Source organism: Macrobrachium nipponense, chromosome 41 (assembly GCF_015104395.2).
Source record: "Macrobrachium nipponense isolate FS-2020 chromosome 41, ASM1510439v2, whole genome shotgun sequence".
Classification (NCBI taxonomy): domain Eukaryota; kingdom Metazoa; phylum Arthropoda; class Malacostraca; order Decapoda; family Palaemonidae; genus Macrobrachium; species Macrobrachium nipponense.
Window position 1 is genome coordinate 3,545,829 of NC_061102.1, and position 22,532 is coordinate 3,568,360.

A 22,532-nucleotide genomic window follows, 5' to 3' on the forward strand; every position below is an offset into this window, starting at 1 on the left:
GGACGAGAGAAACGAGGAACGTTAGACGGGACAAGAGAGACACGGAACGTTAGACGGAACGAGAGAAACGAGGAACGTTAGACGGGACGAGAGAAACGAAGAACGGTAGACAGGGAAAAGAGGAACGAGGAACATTAGACAGGACGAGAGAAACGGGGAACAGTAAACGGGACGAGAGAAACGAGGAACGGTAGATGGGGACAAGAGGACCGAGGAACGTTAGACGGGGACGAGAGAAACGAGGAACGTTAGACGGGACAAGAGAAACGAGGAACGGTAGACACATCTGCCTAAACATTAATTTCGACACTATTCCTACGATAGAGTCCAATTTCATGACTATGTTTTATGCTAACCTTCGATTTCCTCGTGATTACATATTCAAAACTAAATTAACCTTCCTTGACAAGGACACTGAGCAGAATTAGCCACAAACATCAGCTCACAAGAAAAAAACCATTTGCAAACGCAATTCTACATCATTCCAAAACAGCGGAAAGCCGTTTAATATTACCTTGCACGGTTAATATGTTCACATATAATAAAAGTTTTATAAAAACCTGTTCACAAAGAAATAAGGCATCAGCTTAACAGCCTACTATTCATTTGCAAAGAAATTCTGACATCTAATCAATGAACTCAACTGTTCCATACAGTCATACTTATAACAACTAAATAACCCATATCTCATCTTCACAAAAATAAAGGAAAATGCTTTACAATCCTTCTTCAACGTCACCGGTATCTATCGCCCGTAAATATCTACTTATGATGATTCCTAAGACTAAAAGAAGTTGCCACCTAATATCCTAATTATTCTCTCGGCGAAACAACAAACCGCGGTGCCAGACGGAAGAACAACATCTATCAGGTGAGGGTAAGAAGGCGGGGTCATGGGGAAAACAAAACAACGGTTCTTTTCTCCGGAAACCGCCTGCAATTAAAAATTAAAAAAAATTTAATTTATTTTGCCCGTCGTATTCTAAGGAATAATTCACGTTCTTTTTACGAAAAAAGTCTTATTTAAAAGGTTTTCATTTCTCTTACTGTTTAACTTTACCTAAATCATTATTAATCGTTCGGGCGCAGCTGTCAAAACCAAGAGACGAAACTCGTACTAGTCTTACATACGAGTGAGTCATACTCCACAGTAATGACTGAAATTGATGATTCTCTAAGTTAACTTACTTCATAATTCGACGCGTTTGCATATACTATACAAGGACATCAAAATGAGAATGCTCACACGTTTGAACATTCTGATGAAGAACATCATAACATAGAGCAGATGACAATTATTTTACAGTAAAGATACAGGTAAAGAGAAACTGCAGAAAGTAGTTCTACAGCGTTTGCAAGGTGGAAAAGTTTGCAGTTGTCAGCGGTTGTTGCAACGCACACGTGCAATTAATTACTCTTTAGGGGAAAACACATGTTCAACGTGAACGCAAAACAGATAAAAGGCTTCTATACAATCGGGTCACCAACGCACAAACCTAGTCTCAACTTGAACGACAAACGTCAAACAAAACGCTGTAAGAATATACCACACTTCATTTCATTGTGTGTAAACATAGTACTTATTAAAGAATATATATATATTATAAAACATATATATTCTTATTAAAGAATATATAATATATATAAAACTATTCAAAGGAAACCTTAACGTTGGCTCCTCACAACATAAAAACAACCACACAACTCAAACAAATTCACTTTTTTCCTCACCTCTGAAGCGCATGGTCCTATATATCTATGCTAATTCAAATCCACTTCTGAAACACATCCCCATCTACGTTCTACGCCGCAGGTCATCGGGGGTTAGAACAACTCGACACAAGGGGTCAAAAGGTCAAAAAAAGCACTCGAACTCTGGAGAGTCACATTCGACACAACCTTGGCCCTCGTAGCAGCGGGCTGGCACTAAAGAAGAAGAAGGTCCCCCAGAGTAGTCCCAGTGAGTCAGTGAATCAGTTCGAGTCGTACCCACGGTACCACACCAAAAGCCATCTGTTATGGCACCGGTAGACAGCAGCGAAGTCTTTCATTCGAGACAAAGGAGATATTCGGTACAGGAATCCTTAAGACATGAATTTAAAAAAGGCATTTTATTAAAATATCTAAATCTCATACGGTTTCGGCCTAAGCTAGATTCACAAGCTGGGGACTTTTGACTGAAATAGAACTCGCCGGTTCATAAAGAATATCGCAGTGCACAAAAAACGTCAACACCTACGTACGAGAAAACGCGTTTAGTCTGGTGTGTGTGTTTGTGTGTGTGTACACCTCTCTCTCTCTCTCTCTCTCTCTCTCTCTCTCTCTCTCTCTCTCTCTCTCTCTCTCTCTCTCGCGTATGTTTTTGTTATGAGTAAAAATATTGAAACGTGCATACTATTTGGCAACACTCGAACGGGTTTAATAAGGTGGCGGGGGCTGAGATAAAGGAGAGAGAGAGAGAGAGAGAGAGAGAGAGAGAGAGAGAGAGAGAGAGAGAGAGAGAGAGAGGAATGCGTGCGTAGGCGGGGATTGAGAGAGGGCGTCAGCTCGCTAAACAAGTCCAGGAAAGGGCGACACTCAATTCTTCCCCTACATTATGCAATGGGCATGGGGTCTGCTGCAGACAGACCAGCTTAGATATCCATCTACCTCTTATAAACGGTCTTTCGAGAGAGAGAGAGAGAGAGAGAGAGAGAGAGAGAGAGAGAGAGCACCGCTCGGGCATCTGCAGGTATGAGGGCGTTGAGGAATATGACCCTACTTGGTAAAACGGAAATATTCTGTCCATATTCACAGGTAATCAGGGTCCCATACGCAACAATAAACACTCGGGAACACAGTACAAATTGCCTTCAGTTACCTTCATTAAGCAGCTGCCATCAAGTAGGACAAATAAGGGCCGTGTCGGAACTACGTAAAAAATTCATTGTGACGCAATGGAATGAATGATAATGGCGCATTCCAGTCATATACTGCATTCGTCCGATCACTTCCGACAACTGGCATTGAATTACGAAAATGAATATCGTTTCAATGTAACACGAAGCTTCCCAAAAGGGGAATGAGTCTAGGGCAAGAGAAGTGGTTGGGGACGGGGTTAGGATTTGGAGGAAAGGTAGCCTCCCCCCTCCCACCCCACCACCCAATGATATTTGAATGAAGTTCATTAAGAAGTGAAGCGATCGACATCAAAAGCCCAGCCGTTTGGCCTTCGGAAGCACAAAAGGCGGCCACAAGTCGATGACAATGAGACCAATTTACTCGGGGCAAAGATACGTGAAAAAAGGTTCTTTTTTGGGCAAATACTTACCTAGGCCACACGCGCATTGAAGAGGGGGAAGGAAAATACAATGGAGGCACCCTTCCTTACCTACAATATCAATAGAAACCCAGATGAAAGGACCCAGGCGCTTTCTATGAGATATCCATTGATAACCAGCAGTTGATGATGATGTCATAAGTTCTTCACGGTCGTAAAATGTACAAATGCTCATACAAATGACAATAGGCACCATGTTTAAGGTAACTGCGACACACGAGAAATGAATATGGTACTACATGACATTTAAATTAAACCTTCTCCAAGACCGTACATACAGAGTTTTGGCTCTCAAGCCTATCGATTTGTAAAGCCACAGCACCCCAGAGTGCAACGTAGTTAATTATATTTCAAAACACTTTCATTTTTGCAGAACCAAGAAGGTTAAATACCCTGCGTGAAAATTATAAAACAAAAGCAGGTCACGCACCACTTGCATGAACCAATCAAAGCCGAGATTGAAGACTAGAGATTGGTTAGGTCTGGGGCAATAAACCGCTTAAAGTGCTACTTGTATGATCCCCGTGACAGTACATCAGATTAGGAGCGAATGAAAGGAGCAGCCTCGTGACGCAATCATTATCATTCGACCCCTCATCGGCTTTCTATGCTAATGCTCCTCCAAGGTTAACCGGACAATGGGTAGGAAGAGATCCCATGAGCGATAATTGTGTCTTTTTGTTAACTGACGATGAAAGTATCTGCTAACGATAATTGGAGAAACTCGGTTCGAGCGATGGTACTACTACGTAGCTCGGAAGATAAGAGGTGAAATTGCATGAACTGAAATGATTGGTTTGGTTGTTGGGTTGCAAAATAAAACGAAGAACATAAACTCTTATAAGGACTACGGGGAGAATACACAGGTGTACGGCAATACAAACATAAGCACACACACAAGGATGAACGCTGCTAGCTGGAATACAAGACTTCGCCAAGGTCAGAGGAAGCTTCAGTTCTTGAACAATTGGCACAAAAATGTAACGAAATCTCGTTTCCGGCAGAACCCTTGATTTAAACATTATATTTCTATATAATCCGAATGTTATCCTAGCATAAAAAAAAAACTGGATCCCAGCCTTACTCGTAACTATCTATCTAATGCATATTGTTAAGTTTAACCAGAAACTCTTCGAGCTGCTGTCTGTACGTTAAGCAATTATATTTGCATCAAAGATGACATTTATTAAGTAATATTATACACATATATTATATAATATTTTTTGCCAACTATTGCCACCAATCACGTATGTACATTCACACAAAACATTCTCTCTCTCTCTCTCTCTCTCTCTCTCTCTCTCTCTCTCTCTCTCTCTCTCTCTCGTTTTGACTGCAAAGGCCACAGCTGTGTCAGTTATACATGGAGGCAAAAGAGGTATTAGGATTAACGTCATGACTGAGAAGAAATACGCGGAAGGTTTTTTGTCACATCTGTGACCGGAGGAGAATAGGTACGATTCAGCCATTTTTTGGACTTTCCATGAAAAGTGTATTTACTTATAAATAATAATAATAATAATAATAATAATAATAATAATAATAATAATAATAATAATAATAATAATAATAATATCCGTAAATATCTTCCTAAATATTCATAAAATATACGAAAAGGATGAAATTAAAATTTTTAAAAAGACTAAAGATGATCAGCGAATGATATGGTCTACATTCAAGCAAGCAGCAGGAACACGAACATTTGCTAGTCCCATAAACCGTTAATAATGGACGTTCTAGTAGAGGATATCGTCCATCTACTAGATAATATGGCTTTTAGAGAATGACGAGCGAAAAAGGATAATAACCTTCACTACCATTAATGTTAATTCAGCAACTGCATGCAACGCGTGCATGCAACGAACACGGTTAGATATTTCAACTACGCAAAAGGGAATTCCATAGTGGTACTATGGATTTTTTTTTCCTTTGATAGGATACCTTGTCATATATATATATATATATATAATATCATATATATATATATATATATATATATATATATATATACTGCCTAACACGTATATAGAATGGTGGGCTTAACTACTAGATACTAATAGGCTGACATTTCACCTTCCCGGCCACAGAAATCGATGTAAAAAAAAATGACAATAGGTTTTACCGAAGTCATTAACTTATGACATGGGAAAGGAGGGTTTTATGATTGCAGTACAAGAGTGATGGTACATGGGTAGTATATAATATAAAAAAAGAAAAAAATATCTTTGGGAATATTGTTGCTTTAACAGCTCAATAAAGGCCGAAAATTTTTTCTTTGGAATTCTTAATTTTTTTGCCAAAGCTTTACACAAAATTGGAATATTTTTTAAAGCAATTTTTGGGCAAAAAGGGGCTGTCTTTTTGTTTAAAGTAATACCCCGCCCAAAAGTGTGAACATTTTCATAAAACATCATTATAAAATCGAAAATGTATGTTTTGAAAAGTCAAAGATAAAAATGGCATCTAACCGAATTAAACCTAACTGGGGACTGTCACATAGGCCTACTTACGTTCCACCATGGTGTGGTTTTGCCTTGAGCTACACACACAAGTTAAAACCAAGTGGCCAGAATTAGTAGCGATTCTGACGAGAAAGAATTGATACATAAAATGAAACGAGAAAGTATATTTTTGCTGAGAATTCTTTTGAAAACAAAGAGCAAAAAGCTATTCTACAAAAACTTCCTTCCATTACTTTTGAATTTTAAACACAGCAATCACTCCAAAGCAAACACAATGTTTGTAGACAAGACTCATTCAGTATCATAAACATGACTACGTTTACGGTCAATAAAGCAGATTCCTCTATTCAGGGATCCCTCAGATGCGACTAATGCATGAAAAGGAACCTGTAGGATTAGTCTAAAGAGGCTTCCAGGACTGGGTACTACACATGACCTCGGAGGAGGATCTCTCTTAAGAGGGTCTGTGAGGGTTGCGGAGTCCCTCTTCGTTCAATGAGAATTTAAGACACTAAGTCCTTCGCGAAGGTCGTTCATAAACGCTTTGCATATGGCGTTAAAAACGTATTTTAAATTACTTTGGCGTGATCTGTCTAATGAAGAATGAATCTGGAGAGCTACTGAGTCAAGCATCTAACTTCTCATTTCAATAAATTGTAAATTGGTAAATTACTTCCTAGAATAAAAGCAAAAATGTCTTTCAATAAATTGTAAATTGGTAAATTACTCTCTAGAATAAAGTAAAAATATAATTTACTTTCATTTAAAAAAAATCAACAGGTCGATATGTCTAATTAGGACTCTACCAAATTTTAACTGATTGATTTATAAGTTATTGACGCTGTAAGGAAATTAAACCAAATTCCAAAAACATCAGTAAAACACTGACATTATTCCAATAAATTCTTGAAGATAAACTTCACATTTATTGCATTAAATACTCAAACTTCAGAATAATAATGAGTAATATTCAAACATGACCCACATTCAAGTCATTGCAAGTAGCATCTTACCAATGTTGACATTGTAAATCTCCTAAATCACAGCAAGAACATTAATGAGTTACTCGTAAATCATTGTGAAACATTAACGAATTACTTCCTTTTCAAGACAAAACTGAACAACGCCCAGTAATTGACTTCAAAAAGCCAGTATTCTTTCCGATTATTTTATTTTAAAATAAAATAAAACAAAAATTCATAAACATTCGATGCAAAGGGAATTACAACAAAAGATCAATTACAATCAAACACTCACAGAAGAATTTATGGGTTTCCTGGCCTGTAGTAGCAAAAGTATAATATCTTCCTCGCGTATAATACACCACTACACCTCTTGACCGACAGTCTACACACTAACTAGCAAACCGCGAACACGTACACTCTCGGCGGAGTATACAGCAACACTTTTTCTTTGCCAAGAGAGAGAGAGAGAGAGAGAGAGAAAACATTCGATGTCGTACAGCACAGGATTTCCCAGCCAGAGAAATTCCTCACGGCAATCGTCACGTCGCCGAATACAAACAACAACAACAAAAACAACAAGAACAACAACAACACGAACAAAATCAGGCGAAAGAAACGAAACGTATATTTACTATTAGCGGTTATGTCTCCGCGGGCACACCTGCGATTGAATCGTACGCCTGGCAGTGAGTCACCACATTTCATGTCCCTGCCATATATGGAGATGGCGAGTCGTACAGCATATACTATGTACACCAGTTTATCCAAACCTCATGTCAAAATCAGGTAAGGATGGCTTTTTAAAAAAAAAAGAGCTATTGGGGTCCTTTTTGACCCTACGAAAAGTTATGAAAGCCAGTGAAGGGAGAGGAGTTGTTTTAGGACAGTCATGTTCCTTCATTGCGTCTAAAATCTTCGAACACAGACGATTGAATATCATTATTGCTGAAAACATTCAGTGTCTTAGATATTATTATTATTATTATTATTATTATTATTATTATTATTATTATTATTATTAAAGGGTTCAATCTATGTGATGATAGATTTAAAATACTACCTGAAGCCATATGTAGCTTTGCAACAAGTTTTAAGATTTCTAAGGAAATGAACATAAATAATCTTGATTACTTTAGCCACCTTTTCGTTACATTTCTATTACTATAAACAGAGATGAAGATCTAGACATCTTATCAATCTAAAACCATTCAAGCTTTCACACCAAGCAAAGAGAATATTTAACCAGCATTATCACCAATCATTTATTTTAAAAAAATATGACTTTTCCTGCAGTTTGTCCTTGTTCATCTGTTCTCTGGGAGGAGGAGGAGGAGGAGGAGGAATTCCGAGTACTTTTATCTAAGGCATAAACTTTTAATCCCGTGGAAGGATTTGGAGAGAGAGAGAGAGAGAGAGAGAGAGAGAGAGAGAGAGAGAGAGAGAGAGAGAGAGAGAGAGAGTACAAAGGCACCCACAGTAATAATCTTGATTAGAAAGTCGAAATGTATTTGTAAAAATATCTACAGAACATATATAGCTTTTATCCATCCTTCCGTCGCCTTGACCACTAAAATATCTATCTATATACATGTACATAAATAAAATATTTATTTATATACATGTATATATAGATAGATGGATAGATAGAGATGCAATTTAGCCTATACATGGAAAATAGCATCCCATGAAATAATTTAAATACAAATTTATCTTGCAAAACAAAGAACTTACAACTTTTAAGTCCCTTTATCTTTACAATTCTCGTCTGGAAAAAATTGCACAGATAGGACTTCTCTCTCTCTCTCTCTCTCTCTCTCTCTCTCTCTCTCTCTCTCTCTCTCTCTCTCTCTCTCTCTCTCTCATTTATAAGCCCTCCGAGCTGGTACTTCCTTAATGGGCACGGTTACCAAGTACGAAATACCCCCGGGGCATGGAGTCAGATCCTATCAGTATTCCACGAGAGAGAAGGAAAGGAGAGGAAGAGATAAGAAAGAGAGAAAAGTCCCATAAACTTAAGATAGGTAACTCGTCGTTGACAGCAGGACTACTTTTGTTTGTTCATCTTTTGCTCCTTGAAGGAATTAATCAAAGATATTACATACAATTCTCCCTGTATTTTAATAATCTGCTTACATTTTTATAAACTTATTTATTTGTTAATTTGTGCTTTTTTTTGCAATAACTGATCTCCTCTGCCTGTATTTCACTTTATACCTTGAAGGAATAATTGTAGTATCTTTGAAGAAATTAATCAAAGACATTACGTACAATTCTCCCTGGATTTTAATAACCTGCTGACATTTTTTTTATAAATTTATTTATTTGTTAATTGATGTGATTTTTGTAATAACTGATCTCCTCTTCCTGTATTTTACTTTACCTTGAAGAAATAAATTTAGTATCTTTGAAGAAATTAATCAAAGACATTACGTACAACTCTCCCTGTATTTTAATAATCTACTTACATTTTTATAAACTTATTTATTTGTTAATTGATGTTTTTATTTTTTATTATTTATTTATTTTGTAATAACTGATGTCCTCTGTATTTCAATGTACCTTCTGTTACTTCTTTCGAAGGAAAACCTTAATACTCTTTGGAAGACTGAATTTCAAGTCGATGGCCCCTAACGTAATATGGAAAACAATAATAATAATAATAATAATAATAATAATAATAATAATAATAATCAATCTTAAGAAACGTGTTGTGTCCAGAACATCTGCTGGATTGTCCCCGATGGTCCCAAATAAGATGGTACATTAAGTAGGTCACTCGGCTTTTATTACGGATGTTCTCTATCGTCCTTGGCATTGTTACTCTCTCTCTCTCTCTCTCTCTCTCTCCTGTCCTTAGATCATATCACTGGTGGCCTGTAATTATCCTGTGCCAAATGCGTTTTCTTTCCTTTTAGAGTACAACAGTAGATTAGTTTTACTGGCAGTGAATATAATAAAGGATGTTGAGAGAGAGAGAGAGAGAGAGAGAGGTTACTGTAGAATCAGACAATGTCCCAGACACCAGACATACATACATATATGATCAGCAGCCAGGTCCCATCTCTACCTACGGTAGTACCTGGGAGAACCAGGCAGTGGCTCCTTATGACTCAGCAGTTAGAACTGGGTACTCCTTTAAAAAACCCCATCTCTGTCTCACAGAGACAGTAGTAAGGTTGCGTTCTCTGGTATATCTAATCAATCAGATAATGATACAGTTGTATTGTAGGCTTAAAATGCAAAAGAATATCTCTTCATCGAACACAATTTATGAGAAGCATAGCACAATTATGGATGCAAATCACTAATACACCACATCGACTTGAAGATAAAACATTTCTCGTGAAATACATACAGAAAACACACACTTTCCAAGGCTACAACTGTCAAGCCACGCCCCCTTTTGCTTGCAACAAATCTCCTAATTTATTTCACCCTCCTTTTACAGAAGTCCCAAATTCATAAAGCGAGCTCTTTTTAAATCACCATCTTAGCACCCCATGGGTGTTATGGCCGTTTGACACCCACGAGAATCGTCGTTAAGACCACTTTACGGGTTCTCATCTGCACCTGTTCGCGCCTGTTCTTCGCTGGATGACCGAATGGCTGGGTTAATGATTTCGTCCGAGAAGCTGTTCACTTCATTCATTCCACTTCACTTTAATTCCTCTGAGACATTCGTATATAGTTAGGAAGGAATATCAGGCATTCTTGTGGGCCTTCCAAGAATTGAATCACAGGGGTTATTTAGGTAAAGAATTCTACAAACAATAAATAAATAAATAAATAAATAAATAAATAAAAGGCATGAAGATAAAACAGTCACTGGTTTTATTAGTCATTTCAGATACTCTAGTCATTTCAAGAAAAAAGGCAACAAAGTCTTTTCATTAGTGAAAAAAGTAATATGTGAGAGAGAGAGAGAGAGAGGTTATTGAGGTCACAATGCAAACAGTTCCTTCATTAAGTCACTTGAAGATTGAAGAGGCCCTCCGAATTGATCGGTTTTGAGGACGGGTGGTGTAGGGGGGGAGGGGGGAAGGAAGAAGACACTGTCTCCCCCAACCACCAACCCCCCTCCGCCGCCCCCCAAATGAAAGAAAATCCACTAAAACACCAGGGAGAGACAGAGAAAGAGAGCCAGTGAAACGACCAAGAATTTCCCAATGTGGCCATTTAGTTCGCCAGGTAACCAGCTTTCAGGAAATCTAACCCCCACCCCCCCCCCACCCACTCCTCACCTATCGCCTAGGGCTCTTCGATGCCACAGTACAACCAAGAGCGAAATTTTCTAATAATGGGCCCCTCGGGAGTTCACCAGTAGCCAGGTGTTGCTTACGAATAGAAACTTTGCGGGTCCCAGAAACAGCCCCTGGGGAACGAGTCTCAAAGCGCATGCGCACTTCTGGCCAATTGCCTTCTGCCACCATCGCTTCGAGGCACTGAAGCGAGGTGATTTATCTGCGTACATCATCATTATTCACAAATGATCTTCCATTAAGCGATGTTTTAGAGCATATGAGTCAGTTTGCTTACAAGCAAAAGCTTATGGCAACTCACAGTCATTCATTTGCACGGAGAGCTTAGATGAGGTTAAGAAATGAAGTATTTAGATATAACGCAGTTACCCAGAGAGAGGTTACGGTCTCAAGTCAGCAATTTCTTACACTGCAAAATCAAGCAACGATTTCAATCCTAAGAAACATCTTGATGACTTGATGTAAGAGCAATTTCGTTCATTAAAAAAATACGACGGTATAGTAGACATATCATTTGACTTTGCAAGAAAGAACAATCGTCAAGATAAAAGAGCAATGATAGATTTTAAAGTACAAAAAAATTGGTATCCAATTCTGTACTGAGAAGTTGCAAAGTAGCTCATTGACGAAAGATATTGTGAGCAAAAAATGACGAATAGATGCAGCTACTTTAGATGACCTCTCACAAATAGAAATATGCCAGTCTCTCTCTCTCTCTCTCTCTCTCTCTCTCTCTGTGTGAAAAATAAAAATCACTCGACGTACGAAAGCAAACAAAAACAGAAACAGCGTTTGAAGTCACCGTCTCACAATAATCAATAGGTTTTTGTAGTACGCTACTTTCTCCTATCCGTCTGTTGGGGCTCCTCATGTCTGTCTGTTTGCTTGCGCAGAGCAATAAACTACTGCCTTCCTCGTCTTCGCAAGCAATTAAGTTCGCCATTTTATTGCTGATGCCTGATTGATATTAGTTTTTCCTTCATCCTATTTCGTACGCGGACATCATTAACTGGTTATTTGCGAAGCAAAATGTCGGTTAAATTGCTTTAGACGAATGTAGACGCTTACTACATTACCTTAATAAAACATTTTAGAATTGATATTGCTAAATCCACATTCTTATCATAATAGTATCTGCACCTCATTAACACAGCCATAAAATTATTAACAATCCAAATATTGGACACGGTTATTGGAAGCCTCACGATCAAAGTCACTTGACGTTATTCTGTAAGTACACGGAGAAATCCTAAAAGCAAAGAGTTGAAGCAAATTTTCCTTATTATTATTATTATTATTATTATTATTATTATTATTATTATTATTATTATTATTATTATTATTATTAGCTGTGCAGACACAGGTGACACACCGGAACTTTCATTACATCAACTTCAGAATCTCATTTTTCTAACTTGCAGAATCAATCCAATTGCGGAGACAAAGAATTATTATTATTATTATTATTATTATTATTATTATTATTATTATTATTAATTAGCTGTGCAGACACTAGTGACACACCGGAACTTTCATTACATCAACTTCAGAATCTCATTTTTCTAACTAGTAGAATCAATTCCAAATTCGGAGAGACAAAGAAGAATAAAATAAACAAAAACACCGCGATTTAGACAATACCGACAATAACAACCGAACAATTACGGTCATAACACAAATGTGCCATTCTATTCACAGGCAATATCACTCGCTCACAGTCTCCTTATCGTCCTCCCTGAATGCGGTACAATCCCAAGTACACAATCCATGTTCCTCCGTACATACAGATAAGTTACAATTGATTATACACAGACGAACGCACACACATACAGGGTGTCCATAAAGTCCAGCACCATTACAAGTATTCGTGGCTCAGAATGGTACTGGGACTTTATGGACACCCTGTACGTACGTAGGTATATTTTATGATGAATGGTTTCAATCCGGTCAGATTAAGATTACCAGATCGAGGTCCTCACGCTTTGATAGCATTTTGGTGTTTATATCTTTCTCCATCCTAGCTGCGACCCACAGTTGTCTAATAACAGCAAGGTGCATCATTCACAGCTTTGCTCGATAGGTGTATGCTAGATTTATAGAAAACGAGCTTATATTTCGTCTTACTCGTCGGGTTTGAGAAACGAACACTGGTCCTTTAGCTTGTGACCCAAAGAGAGAGAGAGAAGAGAGAGAGAGAGAGAGAGAGAGAGCCAGTTTCCATGGGGAGTGATGACGTAGTTCTGGGGCAGTCGAATTCCTCTTGAGTACACTACCGGTACACCACAATAATACCCCCTGTATAGTTCATAGCAGCCCAAGCCACTAAGCGTCACCATCCATTTTTACTTTAGTATCTCATATAATGGCTAAAGTCTACTTCCTATTTCACAAACATTATTACTAAAAGTGAGACATAATAGTTTACTACTTCGGTCGCTCTTAAGATAAGATTATTCTGAAACGAAAAAAAAAAAAAAAAAAAAAAAAAATCATTCGGCACAAAATTCAGTTATATTAACTCGAAGGGTTTTTAACAAAAAGGTCAGAATTCAGGTCAATTAGGTTGCAAACAAGGTCATAGCACATTTAATTAAGGAGGAAAGGTTTCAAAGAAAGTCAGAACTCGGGTCAATTAAGGTCGAATGGTTTCAAGGAAGGTCAGTATTGAAGTCAATTAAGGTCGAAAGGTTTCAAAGAAAGTCAGAATTGAGGCCAATCAAGGTCGAAGGGTTTCAAAGAAGGTCAGAAAACGGGTCAATCAAGGTCGAAAGGTTTCAAAGAAGGTCAAAACTCGGGTCAAACAAGGTCGAAAGGTTTCAAAAGAAGGTAAAATACTGATATATACAAATCTACTCAACTTCGAACATTCAGCAAACACGACAACCTTGTAAAGAGACACAAGAGAGGCGAGATCTCAGACTGACATCTGTCAAAGGCGTCTCCTCCTTACAAGAGGAAGAAAGGTCTTAGGCACAAAGAGTGTCCCTTTAGGCCCTAGACCCTGAGAAGAAGCCGAACACCGGGGAGATTCGTTTCCTCCAAGGAGAACGAGTAGGTGAAAGTCCGAACTCTTGACAGGACAAGGGAATGACTGACTCTCTCTCTCTCTCTCTCTCTCTCTCTCTCTCTCTCTCTCTCTCTCTCTCTCTCTAACCCCCGTCGCTTTCAAGGGCAACGTTTTCCTTACAAGAATGAGGACAGTACATTTACACATACGTTTGTGAGACTCTCTCTCTCTCTCTCTCTCTCTCTCTCTCTCACACACAGAATCGAGGTGAATCCTTTGAAAAGTAAAAGTAACGAGCCATTTTAAGATATAAGCTTCAAAATATTAACCTATAACGGAATATCTTAACTAACAAAGCACTGTACCTACCAGTTTACAGAGTCTGAGGATCTTCTTAAGAGGTTTTTCGATATTTCACTTTAAAAATTAATCAATAAGGTAAAATGTCCTGCATTGCAAATTTCTGATAGCAGATCCAAGATGCGAAGGAAAATTATAACCATGAAAGTGTAGTCACACCAACGGTATATATATATATATATATATATATATATATATATATATATTATATATATATAATATAATATATACATAATATATATATATATATATATATATATATATATCAATATAAAAACACTGTATCGTGCTTCTAAGATCAATAGAGGGATCAGTATATCCTTGTTTATATATATATGTATACAAAGCTTAAAGCTTTCGTCCATCCTCCTGTGGACTTGATCACTAAGCAAGTCATTTGCTTAGTGATCAAGTCCACAGGAGGATGGACGAAAGCTTTAAGCTTTGTATAAACATATTATATCTAGATAAACAAGGTATTACTGTGGATCCCTCTATTGATATATATATATATATTATATATATATATTATATATTAAATCTATATATATATAGCGTTAAACACTGTGTACGTGTACTAGAATATTATGTTGTAGGAAGCCAACTAAAATTTCAACTTTCAACTTTTTCCAAATTTTAGTGGGCTTCCTACAACATATTTATATATATATATATATATATATATATATATATATAATATATATATATATATATATATATATATATATATATTGGTGCTTTTTACAGCGGTTACCAAATATCCTTTTCAGGAAATAAGTATGCTTTAAAATGGTAAAACAAACAAAACAGGAAATAAAAAGCGCATATACTTAAACATAGAAGCAAAAACGTAAAACAGCGTAGATGCACGAATTGCACACATGCTTATTTTTACATCTCGCCCTTCGTACATACACACACACACATTCGAGCAGACCGCCCTCCCACCCAAAGCAACTACTAAAGGACACCACATTCGTCACCCACATTTTGAAGGCTGGTTGTAACCCGATCAGCGAGAGATGATAATAATATTATATCCCAGCCATCTGGACCACCGGGCTTTTGCATACGAACAGACACTGGGGTATGACTTTGCATGACAAAGAGCCCCGAACATGCCACACGTACCCGTCTTCTGGGCAGTTTTCATTGACGTTCGATACATGCACGGACAATTGGATACTTTTAGAGAGAGAGAGAAGAGAGAGAGAGAGAGAGAGAGAGAGAGAGAGAGAGAATATCTTGATTATTCTTCCAATGAGTATGGTGTCTTTTAGAAGAAGAAACAGTGGTTAAAGGAAAGAGAGAGAGAGAGAGAGTCTTGATTATTCTTCCAATGAGTATGGTGTCTTTTGGAAGAAGAAACAGACGGTTAAAGGAAATACAGAGAGAGAGAGAGAGAGAGAGAGAGAGAGAGAGAGAGAGAGAGAGAGAGAGATTGCTAAATCATTCGACAGCCCGTGACAAGGGCGTTACGAATTTCATAACATCCAGCATGGCTACGAAAGACAAAGACATTTATAATAAAATGAAAAAAGATACCAACGGATTCATGAATGTTTCTAGAGGCTTTTAATTACAATAACCGCCTCCCTCCTTTTAAAAAACAGTATTAATATGCAAGCTCTTCATGGTACTAGGATGAAAAGGAAACACGTTGCATTATACTTCGGTATGCGAGAAATACTACTCAGTATTCAACACAGAAGTGTCTCATTATATTTCTCCTCTGAAGAGTTGTGTCGCTTCGTATACGTTGTCGAGGATAAATTATATATATTATATATATATATATATATATATATATATATATATATATATATATATATATATATATATATATATCATATATATATATATATACACGCACAAACCAACTTGACATACACATTTATAAATCCGAAAGGATGTAATAATTTAGTATAAATAGTAATCTGAACGGGGTACCCCCCCAAAAAAAAATCTATCTTGCCAAAGACTTACTTTTGGAACATTTGTTGAAGGGGAAAGAACGACTCTCATGGGACATACCTGGAAATGAAAAAAAATGAATTACGAATCACGTCAAAATTCAGGTAAGAAAAATAACAACTTACAAGAATTACAGCTTACAATATTTACTACAATTTACATGTAAATCAAGATAACAATAATTACCATTTACATGTAAATCAAGTTAACAATAATTACAACTTGCATGATAATTTAAGTAAGAAAAATTACAATCACAAAGGAGATCAAGTAAAAATAAATTAAGGTAAGAAGAACTACAGTTTACATGTAAATTAAGGTGAGCAAAATTAAAATCTATATGGAAATTAAGGTGCGAAAAATTACAATCTAAATGGAAATTAAGATAAGAAAAATTACAATCTATATGGAATTTAAGGTAAGAAAAATTAAAATCAGTTTGGAATTTAAGGTAAGAAAAATTACAATCTATATGGAAATTTAGGTAAGAAAAATTACCGTCAGCTTGGAATTTAAGTACAACACTACAGCTTGCATGATTTTACAGTTTACAAAGAAATTTAGGTGATGAATTTACAATTTTCGAGGAAATTAAGGAAAGAAAAATGAAAATTTGCAGTGAAATCTGGGAAAAGTTAGTTTACATGGGGATTTTAAGTAAAAAAAAAAAAAAAAAAAAAACTCAGGGTAGGGTAGAAACAGAGGAGAAGAACTCGAACAATAATAAAAAAAAATTCATTGTATTTTGAAAAGTAACAATTTCGGTTTTGGAAAAGAAAATTCGTTTTGAAAAGAATCACGATTAAAAAAATATAAAATGAAAAAAAAAAAAAAAAAAACAGGTAAGAACGGAATTAAAGAAGTACCAAAAAATTAAGATCCTGAGAATAAATCATCTCTCGACGGAAAGATTTCAATTTTATTAAAACCTATACCAGGTTACGAAAGAGGTGTATATATATTCAAGATGTCACTGTGCACACCAGTGATTCAAATATTGACGTTAGGTCTCAAACAGTCTTCAGACAGGCCACTTCTTACTTGCCCAAAGGATATGATTCAAGTCAGTGCATATTTAGATCTGCTACTTACACACCACACACACACACACACAAACACCAGAGAGAAAAGGCTTATGAGACCATGATTCGCTCTTGGACCCAAGGAAGTGAAAAACTTTTGTTTACCAGGCTCGGTAAAGAGGACGAGACAGATAATGACGAGAGAGAGAGAGAGAGAGAGAGAGAGAGAGAGAGAGAGAGAGAGAGAGAGAGGCGAGCAATTTCAATAAAAAATAAAAATAATAAACGACCAAAACCCAGAGACAGAGAGAGAAACATCTACTTTCACAAAAAAATAAGAATAAAAAACGACCAAGAGAGAGAGAGAGAGAGAGAGAGAGAGAGAGAGAGTTGAGCAACTTTCCCAAAGACTAAAAAAATAAAAATACGAGATAACGCACAAACTTCAAAAACAACGCAACGAAAAAAAAAACTAAAATAAAAAGAAGAAAGCAAAACAAAACACAGAAAACATAACATGATCTTTTCATCTCCGACAACGGAGCAGAACAAATAAAAAATAAATAAATAAATAATTAAACCGATGATCCCTCACGTCAAAACCTCCCCCCCCCCCATCCTCCCCCCAGCAGACGAAACCGTGATAAAATCGAAGTGGACTAATCTCATCCACCACCACCACAACCACATTCCAGGGCTCCAGGATTCCTGGAACTAGAGGCAGGCTGATCACTGAACGAGATCTGATAGGCTTCCCTCTGCTATGGGACGTGGAGGGAGGCTGACCAAACCAAGCAGTGAAAAACGTTATTATTATATTATTATTATTAGTTATTGTTATTATTATTATTATTAGTTAATATTATATTATTATTATATTATTATTATTATTATTATTATTATTGTTGTTGTTGTTTTATTAAAAGCCACAGTAGTGTTACAAATAGTTATGTATTATTCTTATTACTATTATTATTATTGAACCAAGGAACCTCTGAAAGAGGCTATAATATTGATTATTAAATGCCATAGTATTGTTAAAAATATTTATGTAGAGGGTTACAAAGACAAAGAGAGACTTTCAGCCCCACTGTACAATATTATTATTATTATTATTATTATTATTATTATTATTATTATTAATCAGCAGAGGAACCCCATTCATACGGAACAAACCCACCACAGGGGCCACTGACTTAAAATTCAAGCTTCCAAAGGATATTAAGGTGTCCATTACGAAGAAGGAAGAGGAAGTAAAGAGAAACACGGAAAGGATTAAATGAAGACTAGACGTGTGGTCTCATAGATTGAATGCAGAGTTAGGGACAGCGGCCAAGCGCTGGGATCTACGAAGTCATTCAGCGCTGAAACGGAAGTTAAAACCTCGAATCTATCGTTAGGAGAGGGTTGGGGAAAGTATGATGGGAGAAAGAGAATATGAACGGAGGTACAGTGAAAAGAAAAAAAGGCTTTGCTTGGACCATCGGCTTGTACTCCTCAGTAGTGACAACTATAGTACATTGCGTTTGGGTAAGAGCGGAAGGTATTAACCAAGGCGTTACCCACCGTGGGTTACTAAGTAGCTTGGGTGGATTGAATACCAGCCCGCAATTGTCTTCTAGTTACTTGGAAAATTTCTATTACACTCCAAATCTATTTCCATTACTAAATAACAATCTCCCATTCCTTCTCCATCACCTCTGCTGAAGCACACACACACACACACACACACACACATCACACTCCTGCAACCTATTATAATTCGTTTCGTCTGTCACCGATGCACCCTGTCACGTCAAGAGTGTATGCTTTTCAGATTGCGAAATCACATACCTTGTTGCTATATATATACATATGAATATTTATCGCCCGGTTGTTGGGCAAGCAACAAGTCCATTGCTGTCGGACTCAATATCTCTGGCAGTTCAACAAGAATTTTTATGGGCTACTGGGCTTATCTCTCTCTCTCTCTCTCACTCTCTCTCTCATAGAGATATATTCCGAATAAATTAATTTTCATTATTTATAGTTTGTTACTCAAAATTATATCTTTCTTGCTCCTGTTAATCATGTACTCCATCACCCCCCCATCTCTCTCTCTCTCTCTCTCTCTCGTCATTGAAGATAATTCCGAATTACAGTTAATTTTTTCCATTATTTTATAGTTTTGTTACTACTACTTTAAAATTATATGATTTTTATTCTTAGCTTCCTGTTAATATGCAATGTTACCACCACTATCTGTCTCCTCTCGTCATCATCAACATCCTCGTCTCTCTCTCTTCTCTCTCATGTAATTGATATTTTTCCGAATGGACATTGTAATTTGCATTATTGTATAGTTTGTATACTTAAAATTGGAATATTTTTCTTTGTTCTTCATTTCTGTTATTATTTCAGTTTGTTAGCGCTCTTCTTCTTTCTTTTTCCTCTTCTTCTCTTCTCTCTCTCTCTCTCATCTCTCTCTCTTGTCACTGTCAAAGAAGCTGAATCTATCTTCGAACCACCTGCATTCAATTCTGTATGTTATGGCTAAAACACCAATGAAATACAACACGTAAAACAACCTTAAGTGATCGCACCTCTAGTTTTTTTTTTCTTTTTAACGAAGAAAACCCAAAGGCGATACTGAAACGTCAAAAGGAAGAGGCGATGAGATTCCTGAGTATAAGACGAGTCTGAGAAAACACATCCATCAAGACGTATATATAGACAATGTGCGTCAAATGCAGTTGCTCCTTCAGAATGCGTCGCAACTAACCAGAAATTCATATCCGAATATATATCCCACCGCATTACGTCTGCTTTAAGCATCCAGGTCTGTAAACAAGGAGAGGCTTAAAGATGAAGTCTGAGACGTCACGTCCGCACAGATGCATATAACGTTCATAGAGAGAGAGAGAGAGAGAGAGAGAGAGAGAGAGAGAGAAATATAAAATTTTGAAAAGGGCTAGTAATATCAACAAAAGTATGTTTTCGAAATATTCCTACATGAAGGGAAAGACTTTTGAGAGCGAGAGCGAGAGAGAGAGAGAGAGAGAGAGAGAGAGAGAGAGAGAGGTACGTTGACAGGAGCAAGAAAAATATAGTTTTGAGTAACGAATTAAAAATAATGAAAACGTATATAATGTATTCGGAATATATCTTCGAGAGAGAGAGAGAGAGAGAGAGAGAGAGAGAGAGAGAGAGAGAGAGAGAGACTCCTTTTTTGCGAATGGCAGAACAACAACATCCTTGATAGATCACCCACAGAATATAGCAGCAAAAGTTTTTCGGATGGGCGGAAATCAGGACCCGAAGCCTCTTAACCAAAGTCCGCTATACACGTAAACAACAACAAGGCGAGTATAGAAAAAACTAAATCTATTCGCTGTCAAACATTGACCCGGAACGCAGCAGCGAAGAAGTAGAAGAAAAAAGCTAAAGTCAACGCGTAAATATCTCCAAACACTCGTAAACAACCGACGAGAAAACTCAATGAAAATAAACGAATAAATGTCTTCGAATAGACTTCCAAACCAGCGCTTGTTTCTCAGACTTGGTGCCAAGAGCAACTTGGGAGAGAATATCTATCACAAATTCTTTATCTATCTGTTTCTTATCGACTTCCAATGGATACGCAAAGCTCTATTCTATGAAGCAAATGCCTAACGCACATAGATGCCCCTGATTATATCGCTAAAAATAATATATATCTATTTGAGAGCATTTTCTTACGCTAGAACTTGCAAGCACATCGAAATAAATATATGGGGTCTTAAGAAACCAACAGACTATCTATCTATCTATCTCTACCTCTAACCAGTTGACTATCCATTTATCTATATCGCTAACCAATTGATTATCCATTTATCTCTACCTCTAACTCACTGATTATCCATTTATATCTCTAACCAACTGACTATCCATCTAACCAACTGACTAGCTATCTACCTATATCTCTGACCAACTGACTAGCTTTCTACCTTTATCTCTAACCAACTGACTATCCATCTAACCAACTGACTAGCTTTCTACCTCTATCTCTAACCAACTGACTATCCATCTAACCAACTGACTAGCTTTCTACCTATATCTCTAACCAACTGACTATCCATCTAACCAACTGACTAGCTTTCCTATCTCAATATCTCTAACCAATGGACTAGCTTTCTACCTCTATCTCTAAACCAACTGACTATCCATCTAACCAAACTGACTAGCTTATCTACCTATAATCTCTAACCAACTGACTATCATCTAAACCAACTGACTAATATCTCTAACCAACTGACTATCATCTAACAACTAACCGAACCTCCATCTCTAAGCCGACTGACTTATTCCATCTAACTAATGACTGCTAAATTCTACCTATTATCCTAACCAAACTGACTCCATCTAACCAACGACTAGCTCCTACCTCGTAATCCTTCTAACCCAACTGACTATCCATCTAACCAACTGAACTAAGGCTTTACTACCTCTATATTCTCTAACCAACTGACTAATCCATCAACAACAAGACTAGCTTTCTACCTCTATCTCTAACCAACTGAAAGAATACTCCAAATCCATCCATCTAACCAACTGACTACTATCTACCTATATCCCTACCAACCTGACTATCCATCTAAACAACATGACTAAGCTCGCCTAAACCTCCCCAATCTCTAACCGAATGACTATCCATCTCACCAACTGACTAGCTCTCTACCTCCATCTCTAACCGAATGACTATCCATCTAACCAACTGACTAGCTATCTACCTATATCTCTAACCAAGTGAATACATATTTATCTCTGTATCCCTTGCAATCTGTTCAACAAACTCAGCAGGAATGAAGAGGAACTACAAAAATGATGGTGATCCTCTCATACCCAGGTGAGTCAACTTGACAGCGAGATACCTCGAGATGCATCGGGCACTTTATGGAACCTGTTTGCCCCTAAGGAGGGTGTTTGGGACCTGCTGTAACCGTCGGAACTAATCCGTTTCCTTACGGCCTGGATGGACTTAACGCCCCATGACTTATCTCATTGAAGGATGCCATTTTACAGCCACAAGACGAAGTGGGGATTGTTCTCGCATTCCAGGGAATCAATGCGATTTTTAAACGAGATGTTACAAACAAACAAACAAACAAACACACACACACACACACACACACACACACACACACAC

At 37.2% G+C, this 22,532-nt stretch overlaps 1 protein-coding gene across 7 annotated transcripts in view; it reads right to left on the reverse strand.

Annotated features, from left to right (window-relative positions):
- LOC135212436 (tensin-1-like) overlaps positions 1-22,532 on the reverse strand; it is a 771,151-nt gene that overhangs the window by 59,456 nt on the left and 689,163 nt on the right. For 6 of the 7 annotated variants that reach the window (XM_064245807.1, XM_064245802.1, XM_064245806.1 and 3 more), the window contains one exon: positions 16,359-16,406. The exons of the other annotated variant lie outside the window; for it this stretch is intronic. In XM_064245807.1, the coding sequence (XP_064101877.1) occupies positions 16,359-16,406 (48 nt within the window). The remainder of the gene's footprint in view (positions 1-16,358; positions 16,407-22,532) is intronic. 7 annotated transcript variants of the gene reach the window in all.